The sequence below is a fragment of the Neofelis nebulosa genome, chromosome 8, assembly GCF_028018385.1.
Source record: "Neofelis nebulosa isolate mNeoNeb1 chromosome 8, mNeoNeb1.pri, whole genome shotgun sequence".
Classification (NCBI taxonomy): Eukaryota; Metazoa; Chordata; class Mammalia; order Carnivora; family Felidae; genus Neofelis; species Neofelis nebulosa.
Window position 1 is genome coordinate 51,802,450 of NC_080789.1, and position 26,779 is coordinate 51,829,228.

At 36.3% G+C, this 26,779-nt stretch overlaps 1 protein-coding gene and 1 long non-coding RNA gene across 4 annotated transcripts in view; one reads left to right on the top strand and one right to left on the bottom strand.

Moving 5' to 3' along the window:
• LOC131519268 (uncharacterized) overlaps positions 1 to 16,568 on the top strand; it is a 28,202-nt gene extending 11,634 nt beyond the window's left edge. The window contains exons 4-8 of one of the 3 annotated variants that reach the window (XR_009265567.1): positions 7,170 to 7,314; positions 10,923 to 11,385; positions 13,200 to 13,320; positions 14,169 to 14,232; positions 15,753 to 16,568. This is a non-coding gene — a long non-coding RNA (uncharacterized LOC131519268). Of the gene's footprint in view, positions 1 to 7,169; positions 7,315 to 10,922; positions 11,386 to 13,199; positions 13,321 to 14,168; positions 14,233 to 15,133; positions 15,651 to 15,752 lie in introns of those variants that run through there. The other 2 variants (XR_009265565.1, XR_009265566.1) reach the window with 2 other exon arrangements.
• The window catches only part of LEMD3 (LEM domain containing 3), a 66,115-nt gene continuing 55,485 nt past the window's right edge, over positions 16,150 to 26,779 (bottom strand). Inside the window, exons 9-13 of the mRNA XM_058742120.1 lie at positions 26,069 to 26,247; positions 19,981 to 20,062; positions 18,326 to 18,431; positions 18,130 to 18,208; positions 16,150 to 17,905 (exon numbers count right to left, since the gene is read on the bottom strand). Coding sequence (XP_058598103.1) covers positions 17,742 to 17,905; positions 18,130 to 18,208; positions 18,326 to 18,431; positions 19,981 to 20,062; positions 26,069 to 26,247 — 610 coding nt within the window. The 3' untranslated portion in view covers positions 16,150 to 17,741. The remainder of the gene's footprint in view (positions 17,906 to 18,129; positions 18,209 to 18,325; positions 18,432 to 19,980; positions 20,063 to 26,068; positions 26,248 to 26,779) is intronic.

Genomic DNA, 26,779 nt, shown 5'->3' on the forward strand with positions numbered 1-26,779 from the left:
ATGCTCTCTCTCTGTCTCAAAAATAAATACATGTTAAAAAAATAATAATAAAAATTAAAAAAAAATTTTTTTAACATGTATTCATTTTTGAGAGTGAGAGAGACAGAGCATGAGTGGGGGAGGGGCAGAGAGAGAGGGAGACACAGAATCTCAAGCAGACTCCAAGCTCTGAGCTGTCATCACAGGGCCCGCCTGACGTGGGGCTCGAACCCACGGACCGTGAGATCATGACCTGAGCTGAAGTCAGAGGCTTAACCTACTGAGCCACCCAGGCGCCCCTAGACTGAGTTTTATTGAGATATGACATACAATAATTTTTGAAACTGAGGTTTTATTTAAATGTGAAACCATGTAAAATTTACAATGATGAATAACAGAAGGGGTGGACACACAACGCTCGTGGCTAGCTCTTCCAATGTGAGAAGACGATTCAGCCCACAATACTGCCCACAGAAACAATGTCTCCTGCTCACTGTCTGCTTTTCACTCTTCTCTGTTGCTCCTGGTACCTTCCAGGGAGGTACACCATACAACAGAGCCTCATTATTACCGAACGTGTATTGCATAAAATTAATTTCTAAGACTTCTATAGTTAAAAGATTATACCAGCCTTTATGTCTAGAGTCACAGTAAGGAACATTCTAATAACACAGGACTGATTGTGGACAATCATTTTCAAGATTTACCGGCTTCCATTGGTGAAACACAACATCCCAGTCGGGCGCTGACACCACTCTAATGACCGACACTACCCTAGTTCCAGTGATAATTCTTGAACACTATCATAGCTGAGGTCTGAACCTCAATGTTATTCATATTGAGAAAAATAAATTCACACTTAGACTTTCTACCTTTTTGAAGCAGAAACACTTGAGTATAAAAAGGAAGAATCTGGGGACAAAATAGTTAGAAAAAAATAACAATAAAATGTATTTCAGAGAGATGAGAAGACTAAAAAGGTATACCATTTCAAAGTAAAATAAAATGGGAGAATACGTTAGTCTCAAAAGAACAAAAACAGTTAATAGTGAAGAACAACAAAAGCTGGTTTCAGAAATGGAAGGAACCACTGGGTGGTTCAGTTAAGTGACCGACTTTGGCTTGGGTCATGGTCTCGAGGTTCGTGAGTTTGAGCCCCACATTGGGCTCTCTGCTGTCAGCATGGAACCTGCTTTGGATCCTCTGTCTCCCTCTCCCTGTCCCTTTCCTGCTCTCTCCCTCACACAAAAATAAGCATTTTAAAACATATATATTTTTAAGAAATTAAAAAAAAAAGAGTCATTTAGAAATGAAGGAAGAGGGGTACCTGGGTGGCTCAGTCGGTTAAGCGTCCAACTTCAGCTCAGGTCATGATCTCACAGCTTGTGAGTTCGAGCCCTGCGTCGGGCTCTGTGATGACAGCTCGGAGCCTGGAGCCTGCTTCGGATTCTGTCTCCCTCTCTTTCTCTGCCCCTCCTCCACCTGCACTCTGTCTCTGTCTCTGTCTCTCAAAAATAAATAAACATTAAAAAAAAATGAAGGAAGAAGTCAAAACTTAGGTTTCCAAACTGCACCCAATAGGGACACACTAGAGAACTTACCATTAATGTTTATTTTAGGGTTTTGGTACATAATTTTTATCAGATTTAGGAAGTTCCCTTCTGGTTTGTTAAAAATTACTTTTTTACAAAAAGATATATGGATGGAGAATTTTATTAGATGGTTTACTGCATCTATATGAGATGATCATATTTATTTCATGTGTTCTGTTAATGTAACAAATTATATGGATTTTTCTAATGTCAAACCAGCCCCACATTCCTCCTGGATAGATCCAACTTGGTCATGGTGTATACTTACTTGTGTGTTGCAGAATTTGGTTTGCTGGCCATTTTGGTTTGGGGATTTTTGCATCTTTGTTCAGTGAAATCGGCCTAGAAATTTTCCCTTTCTGTTTTCTGCATCAAGGCTACGCTCATCATGAGTATCCCCCTCCCCCACCCCCGACCTTTTTCTATTTGCTGGAATAGAGAATATGTAATTTAAAAAGGGAAGCACTGAAGAGATGATAAATTTTGAAAGGTCTCTCTTACGCATGATCACTGTTTGAGTGACTACGTTGAAGAAGAGCAAAGGGATATTAAAAATAAATCACATTTTCAAGTAGTTGCTCTCATAGACCTTGATTTAGAATCCCAACAGGGATATTACATGATGGGCCTTTTACATTGTTTCATTTCATTCTCTCCATTACACAATTATCATTGTTGTAACAATGAGGAAACTGAGTCTTACGACCACTTAAATAACTTGCTTAGGGTCATACAACTGAAGGGTCAAAGCTGAAATTGGAGCATGGGTCTCACTCCAGAACCTGTGCTCTTGAGCACCCCTCCTTTTTTCTTTTCTTTTTGATCCCTCAATGCAGGGATCCAGTGTTTTGGAAGACTTTTCACACACCTGCTGACAGTAATAACCCACAGGTCTGCAGCCAAAATAAACACAGCTCTTTTCCAAAGTGCTGAAATTACAGAAAGTCTAAAATGCCTGAGCTTTGTTGCCAAAGGTCGGTAATGATTCAAAATATACTAATAGGGGAGATCAAATTAAGAAAATAGACTATAAACAATTATGGGAATCCTAATTAAGGTAAACATTTTAAATATATGTAATAAATGTTCATGGAGAAGTTTTGTAAAATACGTATGTAATCCAACACATTGGGCTTCACTGCTAAATTTTGGAGTATCTCCCTCCAATTGCATATATTTAGTATAAGCCTTTCACGCTAGACACAGTTTTTCATTTCTAACAATTCTGATATAGAAACTCATTTTAGAAGCAAAGGTGTCTAAAAAAAAAAAAATCACTGACAAAGTTACAAAAGAAAAGATTGCTATCTGCATGAAGTCCAGTTTCGGCCAGAGGACCGATGTTTGCTTACCTGGGGAACTTACCAATTGTGAGCATGACATTTTCTCTCTGCTTGAAGTTTTTTGGATCATGGTGGTGGTAGGAATTAGAACCACACTCTGAATGGGGACCAACTAGTTTCTTTGCTGTCCCTTTCCAGAGACAAGTCTACTTCTCATTTATTCTGACTCCGCCTACCTTTATGCCAGGGTCTTCTATCAGATTTCATATCTTGGGTGTTATTTTTATTGTTTTCTTTCTTAGTGCCAGAGAAAATGATGCCTCTTCCAAATAATAGTATCTTAGATGAAATATAGTATATTTGAAATAACGTACATGCAATTTAAGCAGCCTACAGACAGTATTTTCCATACCGTACGTATTCTCCAAAGACATTATTTTAGTGATTACCCAGGATTCCATATTATAATCCATAATCCATTATTCTCATTTTTGTAGAATTCAATTGCTTCTCATTTTTCACAGTATAAGGCTGTGATGAATATCATTTCATGTATCTTCATGTCATTTCTGATCATTGCTTCTGACCAAACTCCTAAATTAAAGCATAAGGTCTAAGGTATGAAGATTAAGACATTTTTTAGTGTATTGCCAAATTGACCTATAAAAATGCTCATCACTTTACATAACTACCAGCATTTATATAAGGGCCTATTTCCCCTAAACTTGAATAATAGCTGCCAAATTTCTTATGTAATAAAAAACTTTCTCAATTGTTCATTAATTCGTATTTATTTCTGTGGCTGGATGTTTCACATTAGTTGCTCATTTACAGCTCCTCATTTGTGGATCATCTCCAAATGTCATTTGGCTATTTTTCTATCAGGATGTTAGTCTTTTATGTTAGAATGATTTTTATTTGTAGAATGCTATTGCACTGTTGGTGGGAATGCAAACTGGTGCAGCCACTCTGGAAAACAGTGTGGAGGTTCCTCAAAAAATTAAAAATAGACCTACCCTATGACCCAGCAATAGCACTGCTAGGAATTTACCCAAGGGATACAGGAGTACTGATGCACAGGGGCACTTGTACCCCAATGTTTATAGCAGCACTCTCAACAATAGCCAAATTATGGAAAGAGCCTAAACGTCCATCAACTGATGAATGAATAAAGAAATTGTGGTTTATATACACAATGGAGTACTACGTGGCAATGAGAAAGAATGAAATATGGCCCTTTGTAGCAACGTGGATGGAACTGGAGAGTGTGATGCTAAGTGAAATAAGCCATACAGAGAAAGACAGATACCATATGTTTTCACCCTTATGTGGATCCTGAGAAACTTAACAGAAGTCTATGGGGGAGGGGAAGAAAAAGAAAAAAAAAGAGGTTAGAGAGGGAGAGAGCCAAAGTATAAGAGACTCTTAAAAACTGAGAGTAAACTGAGGGCTGATGGGGGGTGGGAGGGAGGGGAGGGAGGGTGGGTGATGGGTATAGAGGAGGGCACCTGTTGGGATGAGCACTGGGTGTGGTATGGAAACCAATTTGACAATACATTTCATATTTTTAAAAAACATTAAAAAAAAGAATGTTACTGCAAATCATATATGCTGCTGTGTCTTCCCATTTGCTTGTTTTTAAATTTCTTAGAATTTTTAGATGTACTGATCATTTTTGTTTCAATATAACCATATGTAGCATTTTTCTTTCCGATTTCTTTCTTTGTTTCTGTGCTAAACCCTACATCAAATGTTTTCCTCTAATTTTTCTTTTATGACTATTGCTCAACTCTTCATTCCTCCTGGAAATTATCTAGGTATGTGTAAAGGACCAGGAACAAGTAAAAACTGCACAAGGCTGATACTAATGTAAATTGATGATATGATCTAATGTGAAAATAGAACGAGAGTGAATTCAGATTCAGGAAAAAGTCTAATCTGCCCCCTCAATCCATTTTCTGCTACAATCTATTTTCTTCCCTAAACCAGATGACTCTGTTTGCATAATGATACTATTCATGTTCCCATTGTTTACAGCTAATTGCTTATAACAGTGCTCCCCAGAATTTTTTTTTTTTTACTTCATGGCATAGAAAGAAAAGGAAAAGCATTGTACAGTGCACAGTTAAATGGGAGAGGCTACATAACAGCTGCCAGAGTTAAGGAGGCCTTGAGCTCCACCACTCAAAGTGCACGTTAGCACATCCGTAACCTGCGGCATAACACTTGAGAAGGTTTTTTACGGAAAGGGCTCGGCTACTTATCAGGTTCCTCTGATAAGATTTCCTTCTCTGCAGATATGTTGCTAGGCTTCTGTAAAATAGATGCTGGTAGTGATGTACAGAAGCCCAACTATGACTGTCAAATAAAAAAGAAAGCCCTGGGGCGCCTGGGTGGTTCAGTCGGTTAAGCGTCCGACTTTACTCAACTCAGGTCACGGTCTCACGGCTCACGGTCCGTGAGTTCGAGCCCTGCGTCGAGCTCTGGGCTGATGGCTCAGAGCCTGAAGCCTGCTTCCGATTCTGTGTCTCCCTCTCTCTCTGCCCCTCCCCCGTTCATGCTCTGTCTCTGTCTCAAAAATAAATAAACGTTAAAAAATAAAAATAAAAAATAAAAAAGAAAGCCCTGAACAAAATAAGCATCAGGAAACTATCCTCCTGCCCTTTTGTTCTGGACCTTGCCATGGCAAGGAGAGGATACTATACGTGAAGAAGACAACACAATACTTTTTGTGTTATTGAGGCATATGAAACTTGCAGGACTCAAAGGCCCTGGCATTAGTTACATTAAGGTTCTTAGTCTCTTAATTTTATTGAATGATCTACTTTTCCTGATTTTTAAAATCACCTTAAAAAACTTTTTAATGAAAAAAATAGTCACCTTTATCATACAATGCTTTTTAAAAAAATATATAATTTATTGTCAAATTGGCTAACAGTGTGTAAAGTGTGCTCTTGGTTTTTGGAATTCCCATGGTTCATCACTTACATACAACACCCAGTGCTCGTCCCAACAAGTGCCCCCCTCAATGCCCATCACCCATTTCCCCTCTCTCACTCCTCCATCAACCATTTGTTCTCTGTATTTAAGAGTCTCTTATGGTTAGCCCCCTTCCCTCTCCTTTTGTAACTTTTTTCCCCTTCCCTTCCCCCAATGATCTTCTGTTAAGTTTCTCAAGTTCCACATATGAGTGAAAACATTATCATACACTGAATTCCTATATACCAAAGTGTCCTCATAACTCAAGTATTCATTGACCATGCAATCTGTTATTGATGTTGAGTCATAACATAAAATACTCTTACTTAAAAGTAAGGGCCTCTTTTCATATCTTTCTCTGCTTTACAGTATCATCTATGTTAATGCCTGTGTTTGCCAGTGTCTTCCAGACTGTCATTCAAAAATACAATGCAAGTGCAATGAAAATTCATCACAAAGTAAGCTAGCAAATCTCACAAAATATGTCAGATTTCATGAAGTTGATAAAGATGATGGAGAACTGTTCAAATCATGAGCAGAGCTAAGAATGTGTCAGTGCAGCTTGCAATCAAAGGGCAGAAGCCAAGGCCAAAAGGGCAACGACACAAGAAGTGTATAAAGGAATGGTCTGATTAGAAAGAAACCCTTACAAAAATGAAGTCTAGGAAATTTTTGAAAAATGATTCAATTAAGGAGGAGAAATCAAACATGAAATGAAAATTAGCATTTCATGTTTCAAATAATTTTGTCAAGAAAAATGCCAAAAGTTATTTCTAAAAGTTAAAATATTTAGAAGTTAACTTCATTATATAGAAAATAAGTTTATTTTTATATTTTTAGCAAAATATTTCAAGTTAGTTTTAGTAAAACTAGTTATTATAAAAATTTGATCCTTGATTTAAGTAGATTTAATGTAAGTGACCTTCTGGTACCAGTTATACTCGATAATTATCTGTTTCAAGGTATTAATTGTCTACTCCTATATTTGTGTAACAGTGTTAATACAGATTTAATTTGCTTTCATATCTGATAGGGCCAGTCTCTGCTTTTCAATCATATTTTAACTTTAAAAACTTACTCTTTTTTGTTTATCCTTTTAGCTGATATCATAGAAATTCACTTAAAAGCCCTAAAAGTTAATTTAAATCTATTGGAATCTTTATTGGAATTCATTAAACCTCTTTACTAATTTAGGAAGAATTAGTGTATTTGCTATTTTCAGCATTTCTATCAAGGAAGAATGATATATATCTCCATTTATTTGTTTTCCTTGATCTCTTTTAGGAAAGTTTTCCTCACATAGGTCTTATATATTTCTTGTTGAATTTATTCACAGGTGATATCAGTTTACCTATCTATTAAATCACCATCGAAAAAAGAATATCTCTATTGAACCAAGGCACCAATCACAAGAGTGAGATTACTTTTCTTTAAAGAACACAAGTGATTTTCAAGGACAGGGGCAATAAGGAAGGGATAAGGTAAGAACTTACTTCCAGCAATAGAATGGAACGACAGACTGAATAAACCTCTCATTATAAAATATCTTTTAGAGGCACCTGGGTGGCTCAGTTGGTTAAGCGTCTAACTTCGGCTAGGTCATGATCTTGCAGTTCTTGAGTTCCAACCCCACGATGGGCTCTATACTGACGGCTCGGAGCCTGGAGCCTGGCTTGGATTCTGTGTCTACCTCTCTCTCTCTGCCCCTCCCCTGCTCGCACTCTGCCTCTCTCTCTCAAAAATAAATAAACATTAAAAAAAATTTTTTTAGATAAATGAATAAAACATCTTTTATACTGGATTAAACATGAAAAACATCCCTTTAAGTCAATTACTGATCTGGCAATAATGTAAGGGAAATTCCTCGAGGCCCATAACAAAACAAAAGCAGAAAATCAAAGATTTGATCAAGTATGGGAGGCAGGTATGGCCCAAAGAATATCTGCTGATGTCTGGTCACCTAGTTTTTAACAGCAGGATATACATTCTTCGCAAGTTCACACAGAACATTCCTCAGGATAGACCAAATGATAGGCCATAAAATAAGCTTTGAAAAGTTTAAAGGGACTGAAATCAAACAAAATATGTTATCCAATCACATGGAATGAAATTAGAATCAGTAACCGAAAGAAATATGAGGAATTCATAAATGCGTGTAAGTGAAATAAGCTTCTAAATAACCAATGGGTCCGAAAAGAAACCAAAAGGAAATTAGAATACTTTGAGATGAATCAGAATGAACACCCAATATACCAAAACTTACGAGATGCAGCTAACACAGTACTGAAAAGAAAATTGACAGCTGTAAATGACCGTGCTAAAAAAAAAAAGAAAGAAAAGATTTCAAAACTACACTGGAAAAAGAAGAGCAAAATAAACCCAAAGCAAGCAGAAGGAAAGAAATAAAAGACTAGGGTGGAAAGACATGGAGAATAGAAAAATAATAGACAACATCAACAAAACCAAAAATTGATTCTTTGAAAATATCAACACGTCAAACTTGTAGCTAGACTGACCAAGAAAAAAGGAGAAAAGACTCAAATGATTAAAATCAGTAAAGAGGGGGCATTACTACTAACATTACAGAAATAAAGATTATAAGGGAATGCTATGAACAACTCTATATACACCAAGAAATTGAATAGATGAAATGTAAAAATTCTTAGGACATAAACCACTAAAACTAACCTAAGAAGAAAGAGAAATTTTTAATAGACCTATATTAAGTGAAAACATTGACTTAGTAATCAAAAAACTACCTATGAGGGCCAGGCCTAATGACATCAATGGTGAATTCTACCAAACATTTAAAATATGAAATCTTTCCACTTGCCATGACATGGATGGAGCTAGAGAGTATTAGTCTAAGCATAATGCTAAGTGAAATAAATAAGTTAGACAAATCCCATATGATTTCATTCATATGCGGAACTTAAGAAACAAAACAAATGAGCAAGGTGGGGGGGGGGGGACCAGGCATAAACCATTTCCTCATCAGAATTTCTCAAATGTCACAGTAAAAAAGAAAGAAAGTTATTTCAAGAATATGTAAGCGAAAAATCTTAATCAGGAAATGCAAATTAACCTCACAAAGGGCACCTTTATACCCAGGATTGTCAACCTTGAATGTGCCATCAGGATCACCTGAAGGATTTGTGAAAATCAGATTACTAGGCCCCAACTCCAAAGTTTCTGATTCAACAAGTCTAGGTGGGGCCCAATAATTTGCTTGGAATAACAAGTTCCCATTCAATGCTGCTAACTTGAGAACCACACCTTTTGAGCATTTACTGACCTACAGAAACTTGAATGTGTGCAGCAGAAAATATGTTCAAGCATGAATGTTCACAGCTACCTTAATTATAATAGTAAAAAACTGAAAACAATCTCAGAGATACTTGAATAAATTGTGGCATATTTCACAATAGAATACTACACGGCCACAATTAATGAGAGCTACGTGCATCTGGACAGATGAATCTCAATGACGATGTTCAACAAAAAGTCAGTGAAGTATGCATTTGATTCTATTCATAGAGAGGTCAAAAGCAGTAACAAACAATATAGTATTTAGAGATACATACATATGTGGCAAAATTATAATGAAAAATAAAGAATTATTAACACACAATCCAGAATAATGGTTATCTGGGAGTCGGAAAGGAGAGAGAAGCATCAGGCAAAGGCAGAGATGTGCTTCCAAGTTAATATTCTAGATCTTAAAATGATGCTATACTTCAAAATATAAATAAAATATAAACTTTCAATAGATTCTTACAGGTGTAAATTATTTCATAATAAGTAAAAAAGGAGGCAATGACCAGCAACGTCCCACGATGCAAAGAGTTCAAGAAAGATGAAGCTATAGAAACGACTCTTGAATTTGGCAAAAGGAAGTTTTTTGGTGCTCTGGAGGAGCAGTTTCAGAGGAATGATGAGGACTGAGAAGCCAAAATAGAGCAGACTACAAGAAACTACACCACAAGCAACTGCCGAAAACAGTAAGAGGAGTGCAAATCAAGTATTTCAGAAATGCATAGAAGGAATAACTTCTAGCTAGAAATAATCAGAAACGCTTCCTGGAGGAGACATTTGTATCACATTTCACAGGATGGGCAAGGTTTGGGTCTATGGAAACCGGAAATGAGATGTCTCAAGCAAAACGAACGATACAACAGTGCCAGTAAAAGTGGAATCAAGTGACAGTTACTGTGCCCAGGAAAGACAGCAGTGCAATTTAGCTGGACCCTGCTGGCAGTCGAAGTGGGATTTAGCTAGAAAGGTACAGGCCGGTCTAGACCTGCACTGTAACCATGGTCAACACTGGCTACACATGGCTACTGAGGATTTAACATACGGCTACTAGAGCTGAAGAACTGAAGTTTTCATCTGAATTAATGTAAACTTAAAAAGGGATACCTGATTCAGTTATAGGAAAACTTTTTTTTTTTTTTTAATTTTTTTTTTTTCAACGTTTTTTTTTTTTTTATTTTTTTATTTTTGGGACAGAGAGAGACAAAGCATGAACGGGGCAGGGGCAGAGAGAGAGGGAGACACAGAATCCGAAACAGGCTCCAGGCTCCGAGCCATCAGCCCAGAGCCTGACGCGGGGCTCGAACTCACGGACCGCGAGATCGTGACCTGGCTGAAGTCGGACGCTTAACCGACTGCGCCACCCAGGCGCCCCTATAGGAAAACTTTTTACGGAAGTTTGGAAGAACCTGCGTCTGTGAATCTACTTTTTCCAACTGTAAAGGTTACAAAATCTAAATATAGATCAAGTGTTTTCAGTGAAAATGTGGTATCTGAATTGAGATGGGCTGTTAATAAGGTGACCAACTGTGTAAGTTTTAGCACTGTAAGTCCTACAACACAGGGTCATGCTAGCTGTAAGTGTACATATGCAGTAAAACCTCAGATTGTGACTAACTTGTTCTGCGAGTGTTCTGCAAGACGAGCAAACGTTTCTAATAAATTTTAACTTGATAAGGGAGCAAGGTCTTGCAATACGAGTAGCCCATTACTCCGAACATCACATGATCACTACTGAGCCAGTGGTTCTTCTTTCTCTCTGTCTCTCTCACTGCAGGATTGTGGGTGACAGCCTCCGATGCTCAGATGCTTGGTCTCAGGCCACGGTGACCACCAATGAACTGATGGATCTGCATCTCGAGCAACAGCAAGATATTATGGAGGAGGTCTTCTCTGCAGAGGAGAAAAAGGCGGAGGAAACTCTCACCTCCAATGAGATCAGGGAGATGTGTAAAATGTGGGAAACAGTGCAATTTTGTAGAAAAGCACCACCTGAATAAGGCTGTAGCAACGAGAGCAATGAATGTTTAACGACAATGTGGTATCACATTTCCACGAAATCCTCAAAAGGAGGCAAAAGCAAGTGTCACTGAATAGGTTCCTTGTTAAAGCTGCACCAAAAGAAAAAGATTCCATTGAGCCAAAAGACAGCAGTGATTCCGTTAGTGATAGTGAAAGTCGTCCTACACAATAACTCCCCTCTCTTGTCTCCCTCACACCAGCCATGAAGGTTTTCAAAGGTAAGTGCAGGTTATTTTTTTTTATTTTGTATTATATTACAGTATTGTAATAACTTTTATGTGAATATTTTTAGGTTGTGGAACGAATCATCTGAGTTTCCTTTTTTTTTTTTTAATGTTTATTTTTTTAAGACAGAGGGAGATAGAGTACGAGCAGGGAAGGGGTAGAGAGAGAGGGAGGCACAGAATCTGAAGCAGGCTCCAGGCTCCGAGCTGTCAGCACAGAGCCCGATGAGGGGCTCAAACCCATGAACTGTGAGATCGTGACCTGAGCTGAAGTCGGATGCTTAACCTACCAACTGACTACCCAGGTGCCCCTCCATTTTTTCTTATGGGGAAATTTGCTTTGATATACAAGTGCTTTGGCTTACAAGCATATTTTCGGAACGAATTATGCTCACAAATTAAGGTTTTACTGTATTCTAGATTTTAAAGCATATAAAATAGCTCAATAAAATTTTTGATTACATGTTGAGATGATAATATCCTGAGTATATAAGGTTAAATAAAATCTATTAAAGTTAACTTTACCTGTCTTTACCTATTTTTTCTTTAACTTGGCCATCAGAAAATTTTAAATTACACATGGCTAACATTATATCTCTATTGGACAAGCACTGGTCTAGATAAAGGCAGGTCTTGAATACCAACTTGAACTTGGCTATTATTCAGTACAAAATAAAAAGCTACTAAGATCTCAAAATGTCCACATTAGTAGCCTTTGTGTGGGGAGCGGTAAAAGGAAGTATTTCAGCACTCGGAAATACAAAAATAAGACTGCCTCTTAAAAGTTAAAATTTTAGGGGCACCTGGGTGGCTCAGTCGGTTGAGTGTCCGACTTCGGTCAGGTCATGATCTCACAGTTCATGCATCGGGGTCTGTGCTGACAGCTCAGAGCCTGGAGCCTGCTTCAGATTCTGTGTATCCTTCTCTCTCTGCTCCTCGGTCACTCATTTTCTCTCTCTCTCAAAAATAAATAAACATTAAAAAAAAAAAGTTGAAAATTTTAGGGGAGCTCAGTTAGTTGAACATTTGACTATTGGTTTTGGCTCAGGTCATCTCAGTTTTTCAGTTCAAGCCTTGTGCTGACAGTATGGAATCCGTGTGGGAGTCTCTGTCTCTCTGCCCCTTTTCCCGCTCCCTCAAAATAAATAACTTTAAAAAGAAGTTAAGGGGCGCCTGGGCAGCTCAGTCAGTTGAGCGTCGACTTCGGCTCAGGTCATGATCTCACGGTTGGTGAGTTCGAGCCCCGCGTCGGGCTCTGTACTGACAGCTCAGAGCCTGGAGCCGCCCCCTTTGGATTCTGTGTCTCCCTCTTTCTCTGCCCCTCCCCAGCTCACACTCTGTCTCTGTCTCTCTCAAAAATAAATGGTAAAAAAAAGAAAATTTTTTTAAAGAAGTTAAAATTTTGGGGGCACCTGGGTGGCTCAGTCCATTAAGTGTTAACGACTCTTGATTTTGACTCAGGTCATCTCACAGTCGTGAGAATGAGTCCTACTATCAGGCTCCACTCTGGGCATGGAGCCTGCTTAAGACTCTCTCCCTCTCCCTTTGCCCCAATCCCACTCACGTTCTCATTCTCTCTCTCAAAAAAATACATACGTACATAAAAATTTTTTAAGTTAAAATTTTAAATTCAACAGATCAAGGCAGAAATGAAGTTGCAAAAAACATGGTTCCACACCTGTAAGACCTGACTAGTTAATACATAGCTTCAAGTAAATTTCTAGCCTTGGGTTGGCAAACCACTCACTTATGAACAGTTCTATTTAAAAGCCAACTTTTGTAATCGTTCTTTCTTTTGACAATCATAGGTTTCTAGATCTACTCCACATCTCATTTTTCTATGATCCAGGAAAATTTCTAATCAGTTATCAGAGAATCATAGAGAACACCAGAACGTTATGTCAAGTAACAATTATGTATTTTAGAAAGGTAAGATTCTCAGACAATCCCCTCTCGCCCTTCCTCTAACAATGTCCTACATTTGAGAAGTCAGAGGATTATTTTGATTAGCTGCTACAGTTCTGAGACATCTTATCTAGCACCCTTGATTGGCCTCTTGTTCCCCACTCCGGTAACCCATAATTTAGGGAATGTCACCACCATCTAACCAGTTGCCCAAGTCAGATATGTGATAGTCATACTAAATTTCCACTTTAACTTCACCCCAAAGACCTTGTTACATTCCACCTTCTTAATTGGTTTCAAATCTTCCTTAATACTTCACCCCCTCCCAACCACATCATTAAATATGGCAGAATTGGCATTGAACTAAATGTCTATGGATTCTCTCTCTCATTCTCTGGGTCATCTAATTTACTTTCATGGTTTTAATTCCCAAATTGTATCTCTAGCTCAGATCTTTCTCAAAATACAACGGAATTAGAAATCCAGTCACCTGCTAGGAATATCCACCTGAATATTCCATAGGCATCCCAATCTCAAAATGTCCAAAAATTCAATTACCATCTTTTCCATTCAATTTGTTACTTATCATCTGTTCTCTAAATGTTGTGATTGTTAGAATTCCCACACTAGAAAACTGAACATCAGTTTCTCTCCCAATTTTGAATCAAGTCCTTCCCATTTCTTATTCGTTAAATCCTTTCTCCATTTTTCATCATAACAAATCCTTACCTGAATTCCCTTTAACCAACATCCAAACTTCATAATGTGACCTACAAGGTCTTCCATGGTCTTATCACGGTCTACTTTTATATTGTTTATACATGCAGTAGGTTTATCTTATCAATCTTTTTTCATGTGCTTTCTATGCCTAGATAACCTTTTCAATTTAAGGAGCATGTGCAGGCTTCCAATGTCCACCCACTCATAGGAAAAAAGGTGAGTCTAAGTACATGGGTTCTATTGGTTTTAAAATCTAAGAATCGACAAAATGAATCTATCCTGCTGCCCCCAGCAGAGGTTCTCAGGTGTAATCAGGATGTATTTCTGTTTATAAAGTTTCTCCAAGGAGGCTTAGAGGCAGTAGTAGCTAGTCCTGCTTACTGGACCAAGAGGATGAGCATCCTGGATATTCAGATTCTTTAAACCACAACTTTTGGTTTCTAATTATTTTCAGTTCTTAAGTACCTGTTCCTCAGCATCCTTTCCAAAAGAGTGGCTGCCCAAATTCTGCTTGATTTAGCATCCTCTGTTGAGTCATCTGGAAGAAGTGGCTTGCCGAGATAAGTCTAGGGAAAAAGGGCGAAGAAGCCATGTACATGACCTATAATAATGTGACGTTACTAGGAGCAGTGAGAACCGTAATGTCAATCGTATTAAAGGAAATATTCTGGGCATGTGATATTAAAAAACATTGCCCACTTAGACAACTTGTCATCCAAACAGTGAATACCATACAAGGAAAATATAAAGAAGTCGAATATCAGGCTTCAATATTCACAGGATATTCAGGAGTCTACAGACCAATGAGTCTGAAAATGGATTTTGTCATAGCTTCAGTTCCATGCACCAATTTTTATGAGCTCATCACAAGAATAAAAGTTCCCCTAGGAGCTCAAGGGAAAGGAGACTTATCATTGTAGCTATACTAATTAAGAAATGTTTAATAAATGTTTAAATTAAAATATGGCTCAGCTGTTATCTCATCTGCCTTATGTCTTTCCCATCTATTAAGATGAAAAAGGTGCCTCTCTGTACTCCCAGGATTTCTTCTGCTTTTTTCTCTCACTATATTCTCCACACTATCTTTTAACTTATCTGTTCTATGTTCTTCCTCTAGAGTGCGACCACCTTGAGGACTGGGCCATGTCTTTTTCATCTTTGCATCCCTAACAAGTAACAATACTTGACCTTTGTTAGCAATCAATAAAAGTCTACCAACTGACTGATTAACCAAGTCCTTTTTTTTTTTTTTTTACTTGATTAAACCATTAAAAAATCTAAACCAATGCTATTCAAAGTAGCTAGCCCTTAAACTGTTGGTTTATAATGTGATACGGAGTTTGAGCAGAATGTGTAAAAGAATAGCTTCCTTTTTTGAGAAAGTCTTGCTATGAAAAAACTGCTGTTTTAGTGACACAGCTGATGTATATAGTCTTGCCCCCCTTTGATCCAAACACTTGAGAGTGAGAAAAAGACATTTTCATAAAGAAAAGGAAGATGCTGAGGAATGGATGGTTAAAGTTAACTTTAGGGTCTTCATCCATCTTTATGACCATACATACATATATTTACAGATCCCCAAAATGACTTAAAATAAAGGCACCTATTTTAACTGGTTAAAAAAAAATAATAAAGACACAGGGCATTAAAAAGTTTTTTAAAAGCCAAGACGCATTAAAAAAAAAAAAAACCTAATAAATTTTTAATTAGAATTTTTTCTTTTTTTTTTTTAACAGGACAAGTAACAGATTACATCAAACTTCAGAACTTCTCAAATATCTAGTTATTATACACATTCCCATCTGTCTTGCAGGGAGGGATCTTGGTCGGCTTAACAGTTTCAGGTAAAATAAGCTGCATAATAGTATATATTACAATAATAAATGTACAATGTTTACATGAAATATGTTTTAGAAGCAAAAAAGAAAAAAAAAAGATGCATCTGCATCAAAAGGGGACCTTTTAAAATGCCACAACTATTTTTTACATTCACTCTTGCAACAGGTCACGAGATGGGGTCACTAAGCTCAGATAAATCACTATGATGCACATAAAATACAGAAAGATTGGTTATTTTATATATATATTATATATATATTTATATTCTCACACTTTAGCATCTGAGACATAAACTGAGAATTTAAAATTTATTCTCTTCAGATAACAAATCATTTTTTATTTTTCATAAACATGGTGCCCACAAAAGCACATAGGTAAGGCACAATAGGGTTTTCTGTTACAGAACAGTGTGCATCATGTTTACTTAACCAGAAAACGTGCATTATCTGTGCAAGTTCATGCTGCAAACCCAACACATATACAATAAAAAACAAAAAGGAAACTGAGCTTTAAACAAAATCAAAATTGGTACAATTCCAGCTGTTTCACATATTCATTTGGACTGACAACAATATATCAACAGGTTGTTTTTTAAAAAGCCAATTGTTACGTTACAAGTAAACTCTGCTCAGCAACGATTTTAATCTGAAATCATAAACAGTAATAAAGCAACTTTACTGAAACAAAGTAAATACCGAGGCACAAAGCAACAGTCACTCGTGCATTTACTATATTGCAAGCTTTCATGACCCAAAATTTCAAATATAAATTTTCAAAGACACATTTTGCTGCAACAATGTGCCCTGCTTTAAACTTGACATAGAACAGGGGAGCTGACATTTCATTAAATTATAAATAAATTGGGAAAATGACTTACTCCCAATAGTACTATGACATAGTCCTAGTATTTATAATAAATACAGCTTTTCACAAAATACTTTTCCAATATCTGCCAATTGCATCTTTATTGCTCACATAAATTTGAATCCATTACAACTGATATCGTAACTTTCACACAAAATCATACTCAGACATTTTTATATAAAACTTATAAAAGATATTTTAAACTTGTATCTAATACTTCCAGGTGTTTGGCTGTTTGATCTATGTGATAGTACAGCCATATGTATATATGTGTGTATATATATACACATATACACATACATATATATACACATACACACATATATACACATACATATGTACACATTAGATTATGAATAAAATAGGAAGCTTATTTTACTGCTTTAATGCAGACATCCTCACAAAACAAGACTACTTTCGCCAACCCCCAGCATTTATACATATATACAAAAGCCAGTTTAAGTACATGTACATCCACCTACACGTATATGTAACCACTAAACCCAAATTAATTTTCCTGTATTCCAGCTGTAACAAATGAATCTCTTACAAGCAATAGAAACCTAAGGTTAAATTGGGAAATTAACAGTTTTACCACACTGGCCTGGTAAGGAACTATGCAGGTGACTGTATACAAAAATTCACAACATTAGTTCACAAGAAATTATGGAAATACAAGAGGCCTCTTCACCATGCTTTTGTGTGGTTATCCAAACACTTTGTGGTGCAAAAACACAACCACCACATCTGAAAATGCTTAATAACGTCAATGTTCCTCATGCAAAACTTTAAATGCATTGGCTTAACTGAGCTCCAAAAACTAAATGAAACAATTGTTCTGTCTACTCGGCATTGCTGCCTCACTGTTAAGTCCCTTTGGAACCTTAAGATTTCTGGAACATTCAAACAGAGCTGTATTCAATAAAAATATTACATACAAAAAGCGTTTAAAAGGAAGACAAGAAGCCAAACAGGAATTTTCCTATTGTAAATACCAATCCTAGGAGTGGAAGAAAGTCTTTTCAGGAACCTCCTTGAGAATTGGCTAGGCCAGTCCGAAGACGAAGATGAGACATAGAGTTCATATGTTTATTTGATGGCTTCAAGGGAGTATTGCAAGTAAGAGCTTGGGGAAAGCGGTGGTGATATCTATCTAGTCGTAAATATTTTACTGTAACCAATTTCCCTGTTGTAAGATAAAAATAATATTTTAGATCTGTAAAAATGTGCTTAATATTTACAAAAAACAAACTGTGGTAAAAGACATATGAACATAATATGCAAATAAAGGAATCTTAAATTATTACTCTAAAATGCTGACCTAATATTCTTTAATTTAAAATCTGGTATAATTTAACAGTAAGCCATAATTTATGTTTTTAAAATGTTTGTAATACTTAAACTTCTTACCATCAAACCAAGAGCCATGCAATGCCTTAAAAGCTTTTCCAGCATATTCTGGAGACAGACATTTAACATATACACAGCCCTGTGATATTAAAAAAAAAAAAAAGAAACAAAGAAAGAAAGAGGAAAAAAAAGAAACAGTCTTAGTTTAATAGCAACAAATCCTAAATGTAGAATTCGATAGTAAAAGTTACTTTACCTCACGTGAATTTTTGTCTACTGCAATATGAACAATGCCATCATTATCACTGCATTTTTCTAAAATTGCTTCTTGAATTGCCAAATGCCACTGATCCCCTATTTCCCTAAAAATTGATGGAAAAAAAAAATCAATAACCATATTCCTATTCCGTTAGAAGTATTTATTGTCTCTTATAACACATAAACCCTACCAGAATGGGAATAATTTCAAAACTACATAGTGTTAAAACTAGTAGTTAGGTAAATACTTGTTACAAGTACTATATAGAATTAAAAAATACTAGCATTCACAGTCCCAGACCTTCTCTCATTTCCAGTGGAAGAAGGCACAGAGCTGAGGCAATGAGCACGGCAGAACAAATGTGCTGTCATTTTTACGTCTGAAATCTTATGTACCTGTAGTCATTTCTTTTTTTCTCCCTAGCAAGCGTTAACACTTTAATGAGTCTGTAGTGAACTTAAAAAACTTGAGTACTATTTTTTTAAATTATATTTTCAAATTCCTAAACTTAAGGACAATTCCTAGTAAATAATGTGTTCTGGGGTTCTCTTTTTCGAAATAATGGAGGAATGATACAAGACAAACATTTTGCACAAAGCATCACCTTACTGTCACAAGAACTTTAAGAGTTCCTGCTGCACCGATGCCTATTTGTCTTACTTGTGAGATACAGAGGGCAAGCCGAAGGGAGAGTGGCTACACTTTAAATCATAAATCTTCATCTTAGTAACAAAATACTAGACTGGCACTGATTTCCTAATCCCTAAGTAATGAGGTCAGCTTCTCAAAAGAGGGATCAGAGCACTGCTAAGTGCTTATATCTCTGCAAAACGGAGGGGGTGTGTTATGTGTACTGACAGAGTTTCTTTTCTCCACAGTTCCAATTTTGTTGCCACTGATTTGGAATCTCGTTATATCAACCATTTCTTGAAATAAATAAGTTACTAAATGGGATGTATGGGTATTTTCTAAGTAATACGGTTTCTACTGTTAGAATTTTTTTTTTTACAAAACAGGACCTGATCTGTTGTATCATTGGACAAATAAGTAACATCTAAGAAGCAAATTCTAGAAATTATTGCAGCTTATATATGAAATATTACAGATTCTAAGGCAATAACTTTTGACTGTGCTAATCTCTGGATGCATGTGCTGCTATAACATATAAAAGAAAAGTTTCTCAAATATTAAATGGACACAAAAGTTTCTCGAATATTACATGGACAAGTAGACAGGTCTTAAGAAGGAAAAGTGTACATCTTTGCAGAGAATTTTTACAATCAGAGATTGGAAATTTAAAAATAGTAGATATTTATCTATATTGCCTAATGAGGCAAAGAATATTGGCAGACAAGATTTATATACTTAACAAAAAATACTGTTTATCATCACGTGTATCATTAATTTGACTCAAACATTTATCTGCCATGGGGACTCGTAGTGCATACAAAGATTTGTAATTTAACAAATTATTATACATCTGTGTCTTTTGGCCAGACCTTTGCTTGAAATATAACAAAAGAGGAGAAAAGAAAAACATAACATTTCTGTAGTTAGAGATTCAAAAGTAAAAGAGATTGTTCAATTACAGACATAACAATGTAAGGATATTCCAAATAAAAATTACATGTACCTCTGATCATAATACTTACATAACTGGGTCAAACATATTTCGAATCTTTAAACATGGTGTCAAACTATTTGGTGGTGAATTTCTTCTATCTAAATGAAATGCTACAAAAAACAAATTAGTGTTACTATTTGTCACTGTTCCATTTAGTTCATTCAAAACATATTCATTGCATGCTTTTCCTAGGAGCCAGACCCCTGGATATTAAGGTAAATCAAAGAGAGACAATCATTGCTATCACAGAGTCTGCAGTTTAGTGGATGAGACAGATGAGAAACCGTGTCAAAAAAACCCGTTATTGTGGCAAATCTTAAGAAAGAAGAATACAGGAAGCTGTGAAAGTAACTTAGGTAGTCTGGAAGTATAACACTTGAGGAAATAAAATTTATGCTGGGACCCAAAAAGTAATAAAAGTAGACAGAGTGAAGAGAAGTATAAAGGGCATTTCAAGCAAATGTGATAGCTTATATACAGCCCCAGGCAAGAAGGAGCTCAGTGCAGTCAAGTAACTAAAAGACAGCCACTGTGGCTAGAGCAGGAACAATAGAAAGATAAACCTTAACAGGGACAGGTCAGATTATTGAGAACCACGAAGATCACACTAAAGTGTTTAGACATTGCCGTAAGACCAATAGAAAGTCACTCAAGTTTTTTTTAAGGAGAGGAATAATATGATGAGATCTATCTTTTAAAATTATAATTTTAAAAAGTAGACTGTTATGTGGAAAATCGATTAGGTGGAAACAAAAGCGAATGCAAGGAGACCAGTTAGAAAGTTACCATAGTTGTTTAAGAGAAAGAAGATACTAACGTGGGTAAGATAGGCCAGCAATGCAGATGGAAATAAGTAGACAGACTCAGGACATACGGAGTAGATTTGACACGACTTGTTTAAAAACTGTACATGGGAGGTAAGGAAGAGATTAAGGATGACCCCCAGGTTTATGGCAGAACCGACTGAGAAGGGGTATCATTAATTAGACCAAGAACACCGGGGGAAGAGGTCCGTTTGGCAAGAGAAGTTACTGAATTCATGCACATGTTCAATTTGTGGTGTCCATATCCTAGTAGTAGGTGGTATACAGGTGGGTATAAAACTCTGAAAACCATAGGACTTAATTCAAGATATAAATCGTGAGATCATCTAGGAAGACAGGTAGAATGAGAAAAGACACTGGCCTTGAGAAACTCCAACACTTTAGAGGTCCAGGAAAAGAAGAAAATTTGGAAAAGAAGATTGAACAAATGGTCAGAAGCAGCAGGAAAACTAGTAGAAAGTGGCATCCCCAAAACCAAACAGAGAAAGTTTTAAAGCAGGCTCAATTGTTAACACTGTTAAGTAAAATAAGGACAGAAAAGAAAAATGTCCAATGGGTTTAGCAATATGAATGTCTGAGAGCTGTTTCCATGGAATGTCAGGGATGGAAAACAGATTAGAATCAGCTGAAGAATAAATGGGAAGTGAAAAAGTAAAAACAGTGAGTACAGTAAACTAATGCTATGTGGCTGTGAATGGGTAGAGACAGAGTGATAGCTACAGAACAGTGTAGACTCTAACAATGTGTGTTAAAGATGAGAGAGACTATATAGCATGTTTAAGTGCTGATGAAAAGGTCCAGGAGAGGCAGGGGTTTAGAACACAGTGAGAGAAGATGCTTGAGAAGACTGGAGGGAATGGAACCCTGAGGGCTTAGATCCCCTTCCCTATAGAGGGAAGGGCTCAGGTCTTTGTTAAGTGAGAGAACTCTTCAAATGCAATAGGCGGTGAGGGTGAGTGTGGATTCTGGCAATTTTACTGACTTGGTGGTAGAACGTTGAGGCAGGGACTATGTGATTGCTTCTATTCGAGTCATCAACTGAAAGGAGAGAAAGGCAAAGGTTTGACAAGATGGAAAGAAATCTAAAATTGTTACTGAGCAGAGCAGGAAAGTGAAGTGACCTGGTAAAATATTTTAAGAACATGAAAGTCAGGTAGTGCTGAAGGCCCAACTGAGGTTGATTATTTATGACATACCAGTCTGCAAAACTGTATGACTTTTTCCCCGCTGTGCTCAGCTACCTGCACATAGACAAAACAGTTTCATCCTTGGTTGGAATTTACCAGGCTAAGAGGGATAGGTGATGACTTAAGGGTACTAGCAAGAAAAGGATTGGAATGATGGGTTGTGGAAACTAAGATGGACAGGAAAAGAAATAAAGCCAGGAGGAAGACTGAAAAACTGGAAAAAGTAGGTATATCAAAGAATTGGAGAGTATGGGAAGTTTAAAACAAAAAACAAAACAAAACAAACAAACAAATATATATATAAAGCAAGAAAGTTGAAAGGATGAGTTTATGGCTAAAGACCAGAGTGTATCAATGGATTAAATAAGTGATGGGGATCAAGGAGGGCACCTGTTGTGATGAGCACCAGGTGTCGTATGTAAGTGATGAATCACTAAATTCTACACCTGAAGCTGATATTACACTGCATGTTAACTAAAGGGAATTTAAATAAAAACTTGTAAGAAAAAAATAAATTAATGAAAGATTTCAGAAGTATCTAGTGAAAAGAAATGTCTGGGGTGTGAATGTCCTACAAGTGCTTGATAAGGGGTGGGGGAAAGGCCACTGTACATGAAAAATCTTTGCCAAACCCCAGATCAAGAAAGCCTATGAACCTTCCAGCACCACCTAGACTTCTCTGGCAGAGTGTATAGGTGGTATTCTTTTTTTTTTTTTTTTTTTTTAATTTTTTTTTCAACGTTTTTTATTTATTTTTGAGACAGAGAGAGACAGAGCATGAACGGGGGAGGGGCAGAGAGAGAGGGAGACACAGAATCGGAAACAGGCTCCAGGCTCCGAGCCATCAGCCCAGAGCCTGACGCGGGGCTCGAACTCACGGACCGCGAGATCGTGACCTGGCTGAAGTCGGACGCTTAACCGACTGCGCCACCGAGGCGCCCCAATATAGGTGGTATTCTTGATGACCTTTCAGTTGTAGGCCATCTGACTTCCTTGAAATTCCAATACTGGCCTGGGCCAGCAGGGAATGAACCAGAGAAAATGGAAGCATTAATACCATCTTATCCTAGTCTAGACCCAAGTTTCCACAAAATAGCTCTGGGAGAAGCTATTCCTGGTCAATTCTAGTCACAAAGTAATCATGAAGATCCAAGTGATTTTTAAGATATATGCTTTGTCTCCCTAACTAAATTGTAATCACCTCCTGGTACAAGCAGAGAGATAGTGGTTACCAAATGATACATTTCAAATACCTCAAGAATTATGTTTGGATCCTTCAAATGAATGCTATTTATTCTGAAGGCTCCATCTGCTGGAAACATAAATAATTCTCTCCAGCAGGTATGGTTTGATTTTTAACTAGTGCTTTAAAATATCATTTGAGATACTACTGCTATGTAAGAATCCAATCTATACTTAACAATCCTTTAGGAAGAGAACTAAAAATTCAATAAGGTTCATTAAGTAACAATTACTTGGAAAAAATACTATGAAATGACAACAGCTTATAGTGGGAGTGAATTCAAAAGACTACTATAATTACCAACCCTCCAGCCATGTACCTTTTAATTAAACCACAGTATTCATAAAAGGATAAACATTAAGCCTGTTAATAAGTTAAACTATCTTTTTACATAAACCACCACCAAACTGCCCCACCCCCACTCTATAGCACTACTTAAAGTACATTTGTGTTCAGATACATTTAAGTGAAAGCAAAATTTAGTTTATGTATTAATATCTTCAATAAGATAAGTCAGTCATTTAAATTATACTTAGACTACACATCTAATGGCATAAAATATAATATTAAAACGAAATTCTTTCTTTATTAGGGCTATATGTTCTTAAGTGAGGTGATACAGGTAATTATCATTAAGAAGTATCCCACCAACTTCTCATTATTCAGCTTCTGTAACAAATTCTTTTATGATCAAATTCTCTTGAACTCAAATCTCTCTTGCTAGGAGTCTATCAACTTTTATCATCACAACCCTCCAAAAAATTTGAATGGATATACTTAAGCAAATGGCTACTAGGTTCTACCCCAAGATTTTCTGCCTTCAGAATAACAATCTCAGCCATTATATTTTTTTTCTATTTGCTAACTAAGCAACAGGCATATTATTTTACTCTCAATCCCTTTCAAGGGATTACTTGACTTGTAACTGTCAAGTAAAGAGAGATTGAGTTTATAAGTCTTTACATTGTGCATTTAGAAGTATTCAAATTAAGATAGCTCAGTATTTGGCATATAGTTTATAAACATATACTACACCAGAAGAACCCTGATGAAATAAAGTAGCAGGACATTTTAAAACTATTCTATCAATTCAAGTTGAGTTTTACAACTAATATAACTGACCTAAAGTTGTCTTATATCACACTTATGCAGTCTTTTCCTATCTAAAGAAAATGATAAAATGAAAATAGTTGGAGGTTTTAAATTCTAGATATAGAGCATCCAATTCAACGCACTTAAGAATCTGTCATTCCCCCCTACTAACTTATAAGAACTTGGATTATCTAGGTCAAGAAACTGTCTTTAGATTCATCTTGAAAACCTCATATTTTAAAAATGCAACTAAAAGGGCACCAAGGTGGCTGAGTTGGTTAAGCATCTGACTCTTGATTTCAGCTCAGATCATGATCTCACAGTTTGTGAGTGTGAGCCCCCCATGGGGCTCTGCGCTGACTGTATGAAGCCTGTTTGGGATTTTCTCTCTCTCTCTCTCTCTCTCTCTCTCTCTCTCTCTCTCTCTCTCTCTCTCTCTCCTTCCCTCCCTCCCTCCCTCCCTCCCTCCGCCCATCCCCTACTCATGCTGTCTCTCTCTCAAAATAAATAAACTTCAAATAAGTAAACAAAATAAAAATAAGACAACTATAATAAATTCACATGAACAAAATAATGGCCTTTTCTAGAACATCACATGCATACATAAGCACCAACTGCTAGCTACATGAAGAAATTAGACTGAGAATTCGTAACCATTACAACAGGCACTAAGGTAATCTGATCTGACTGGCTTTGCATTCTGTTTTCATTTCATAAGACCCTTCCGCAGACACCTTTTAAAACAAAAAGTTTATTGTTTAGTGTCATCTTTGGCATCATCAAAGCATCGTTTTTATGCCATGATTATTGAAGACTATCATTATTATTATTATGATTCAAGCTCTTTAACAGTGAAAATTAGAGAACAGAGTGATTGGATTTTTTTTTCAATATCAAAACAACTTAACTTTCTCATAAATACTGTGTTTAGCAAACATTGATAAATATGCTTTTATCCAACAAGGAGATTTAAAGAAACTCAACTCACGACTAGTTTTGAAATGCACATTAAACCAACAAGATTTAATTTTTGCAACTAACCATCCAAAAATTCAAGTGAGGTAACAGTCATCACTAATAGAGGTTTGGGTACCTAAGGCAACCAATCACCAGACTCTCCTATATATTTACATATACCTGTTTTTGTAGCTATGCAAGCCTTACGAACAATATGGAAAGAAAGCCACAAAAGCTACTTGGCACAAGGGATATGCAAGTAGAGGAGTCTTAATAAAAAAGAGGGAGGCAAGCAAAACTCAGAAAAAAGAGCAGTTAAAAAGTTATGTTTCACTTATATATGTTTTATACATATGTAAAACAGAAATTATGTCTTATCTGCATAAAAATTAGGGGAAAAGAATATAGTTAGATCTACAATACTAAGTTGCTGTAAGTGAAAAAGGAAAAACTCAAAGTAATGTATATAGTGTTCTATTATAGTAAAGATAAACCACTTATGTTTATATTTGCAAGGAGGAAAGTAGAAGTATATAAAGAAGCTAACACGAATTCCTTCTATGGGATGAAACTGCAAAGGGAGCGTTGCCTTCATGTATCTTTCAATGGTACTATTTTCCTTTAAACATGTATTGAAGAGGGCATCTTTTGGGATGAGCACTGGGTGTTGTATGGAAACCAATTTGACAATAAATTTCATATATTTAAAAAAAATTAAATTAAATTAAAAATAAATAAACATGTAACACTTTTACGTGCTGAAAAAATTAGAAAAACTGATGTTTATTTCTGTTGTTGTTTAAAAATACATACCTTGACCTTGCCATACTTTAGAAGGTATTACTAATATTTTGTCACAGGAGGCAGAAGGCTGGATCCAGCGCCAAACTAGAAAATCTGTACCACCTATCCTTCGTGTCTCTGTGCGAACTCTAGACTCATTAGCAGCAAGGAAGTCAACAGCTCTATCCCAGACTTTCTTCATCTTTTTCCTATCATGTGAACAAAATGACAAATGTACTATCATCTTGGCTTGTCATCTTTTTCAAGTATTAGTAATTGGTTATTGTAATTTTCAAGTATTAGATAATGGTTATTATTAACTCTGATTTTTCTGATCGCTGCTTATGAAGTTTTTTTCAAAAAAGATTTAGAAGCTTGAAGCTCATCTCAGATTTACTGAATGTCAATCTCCAGAGGTAGAACATAAGCATCAGTAATTTTTCCCCCCAAAGTCCACTGATGATTCTGAGGTGTTGCTAACAGTGAAGAATGCTGCTTTAGGATATGGAATCATCTTTTATTTTCAAGAAGTTATTATGTAGTATTTTTATTTAAAAAGCTTCATTAACAACAAAATATTTAAGGCATTATTAGTAAAACATCACTGGCTATTGTCTATCTCTGTTTCTTTACCAAGATGAAATTAACGGAAATAAGGTGAAAACTGACAACAAAGAATCAAAAATGTATAGAAGTGATAATGATTTGGAAATCCCGTTGTCTATCAGGCCACTCAAAATT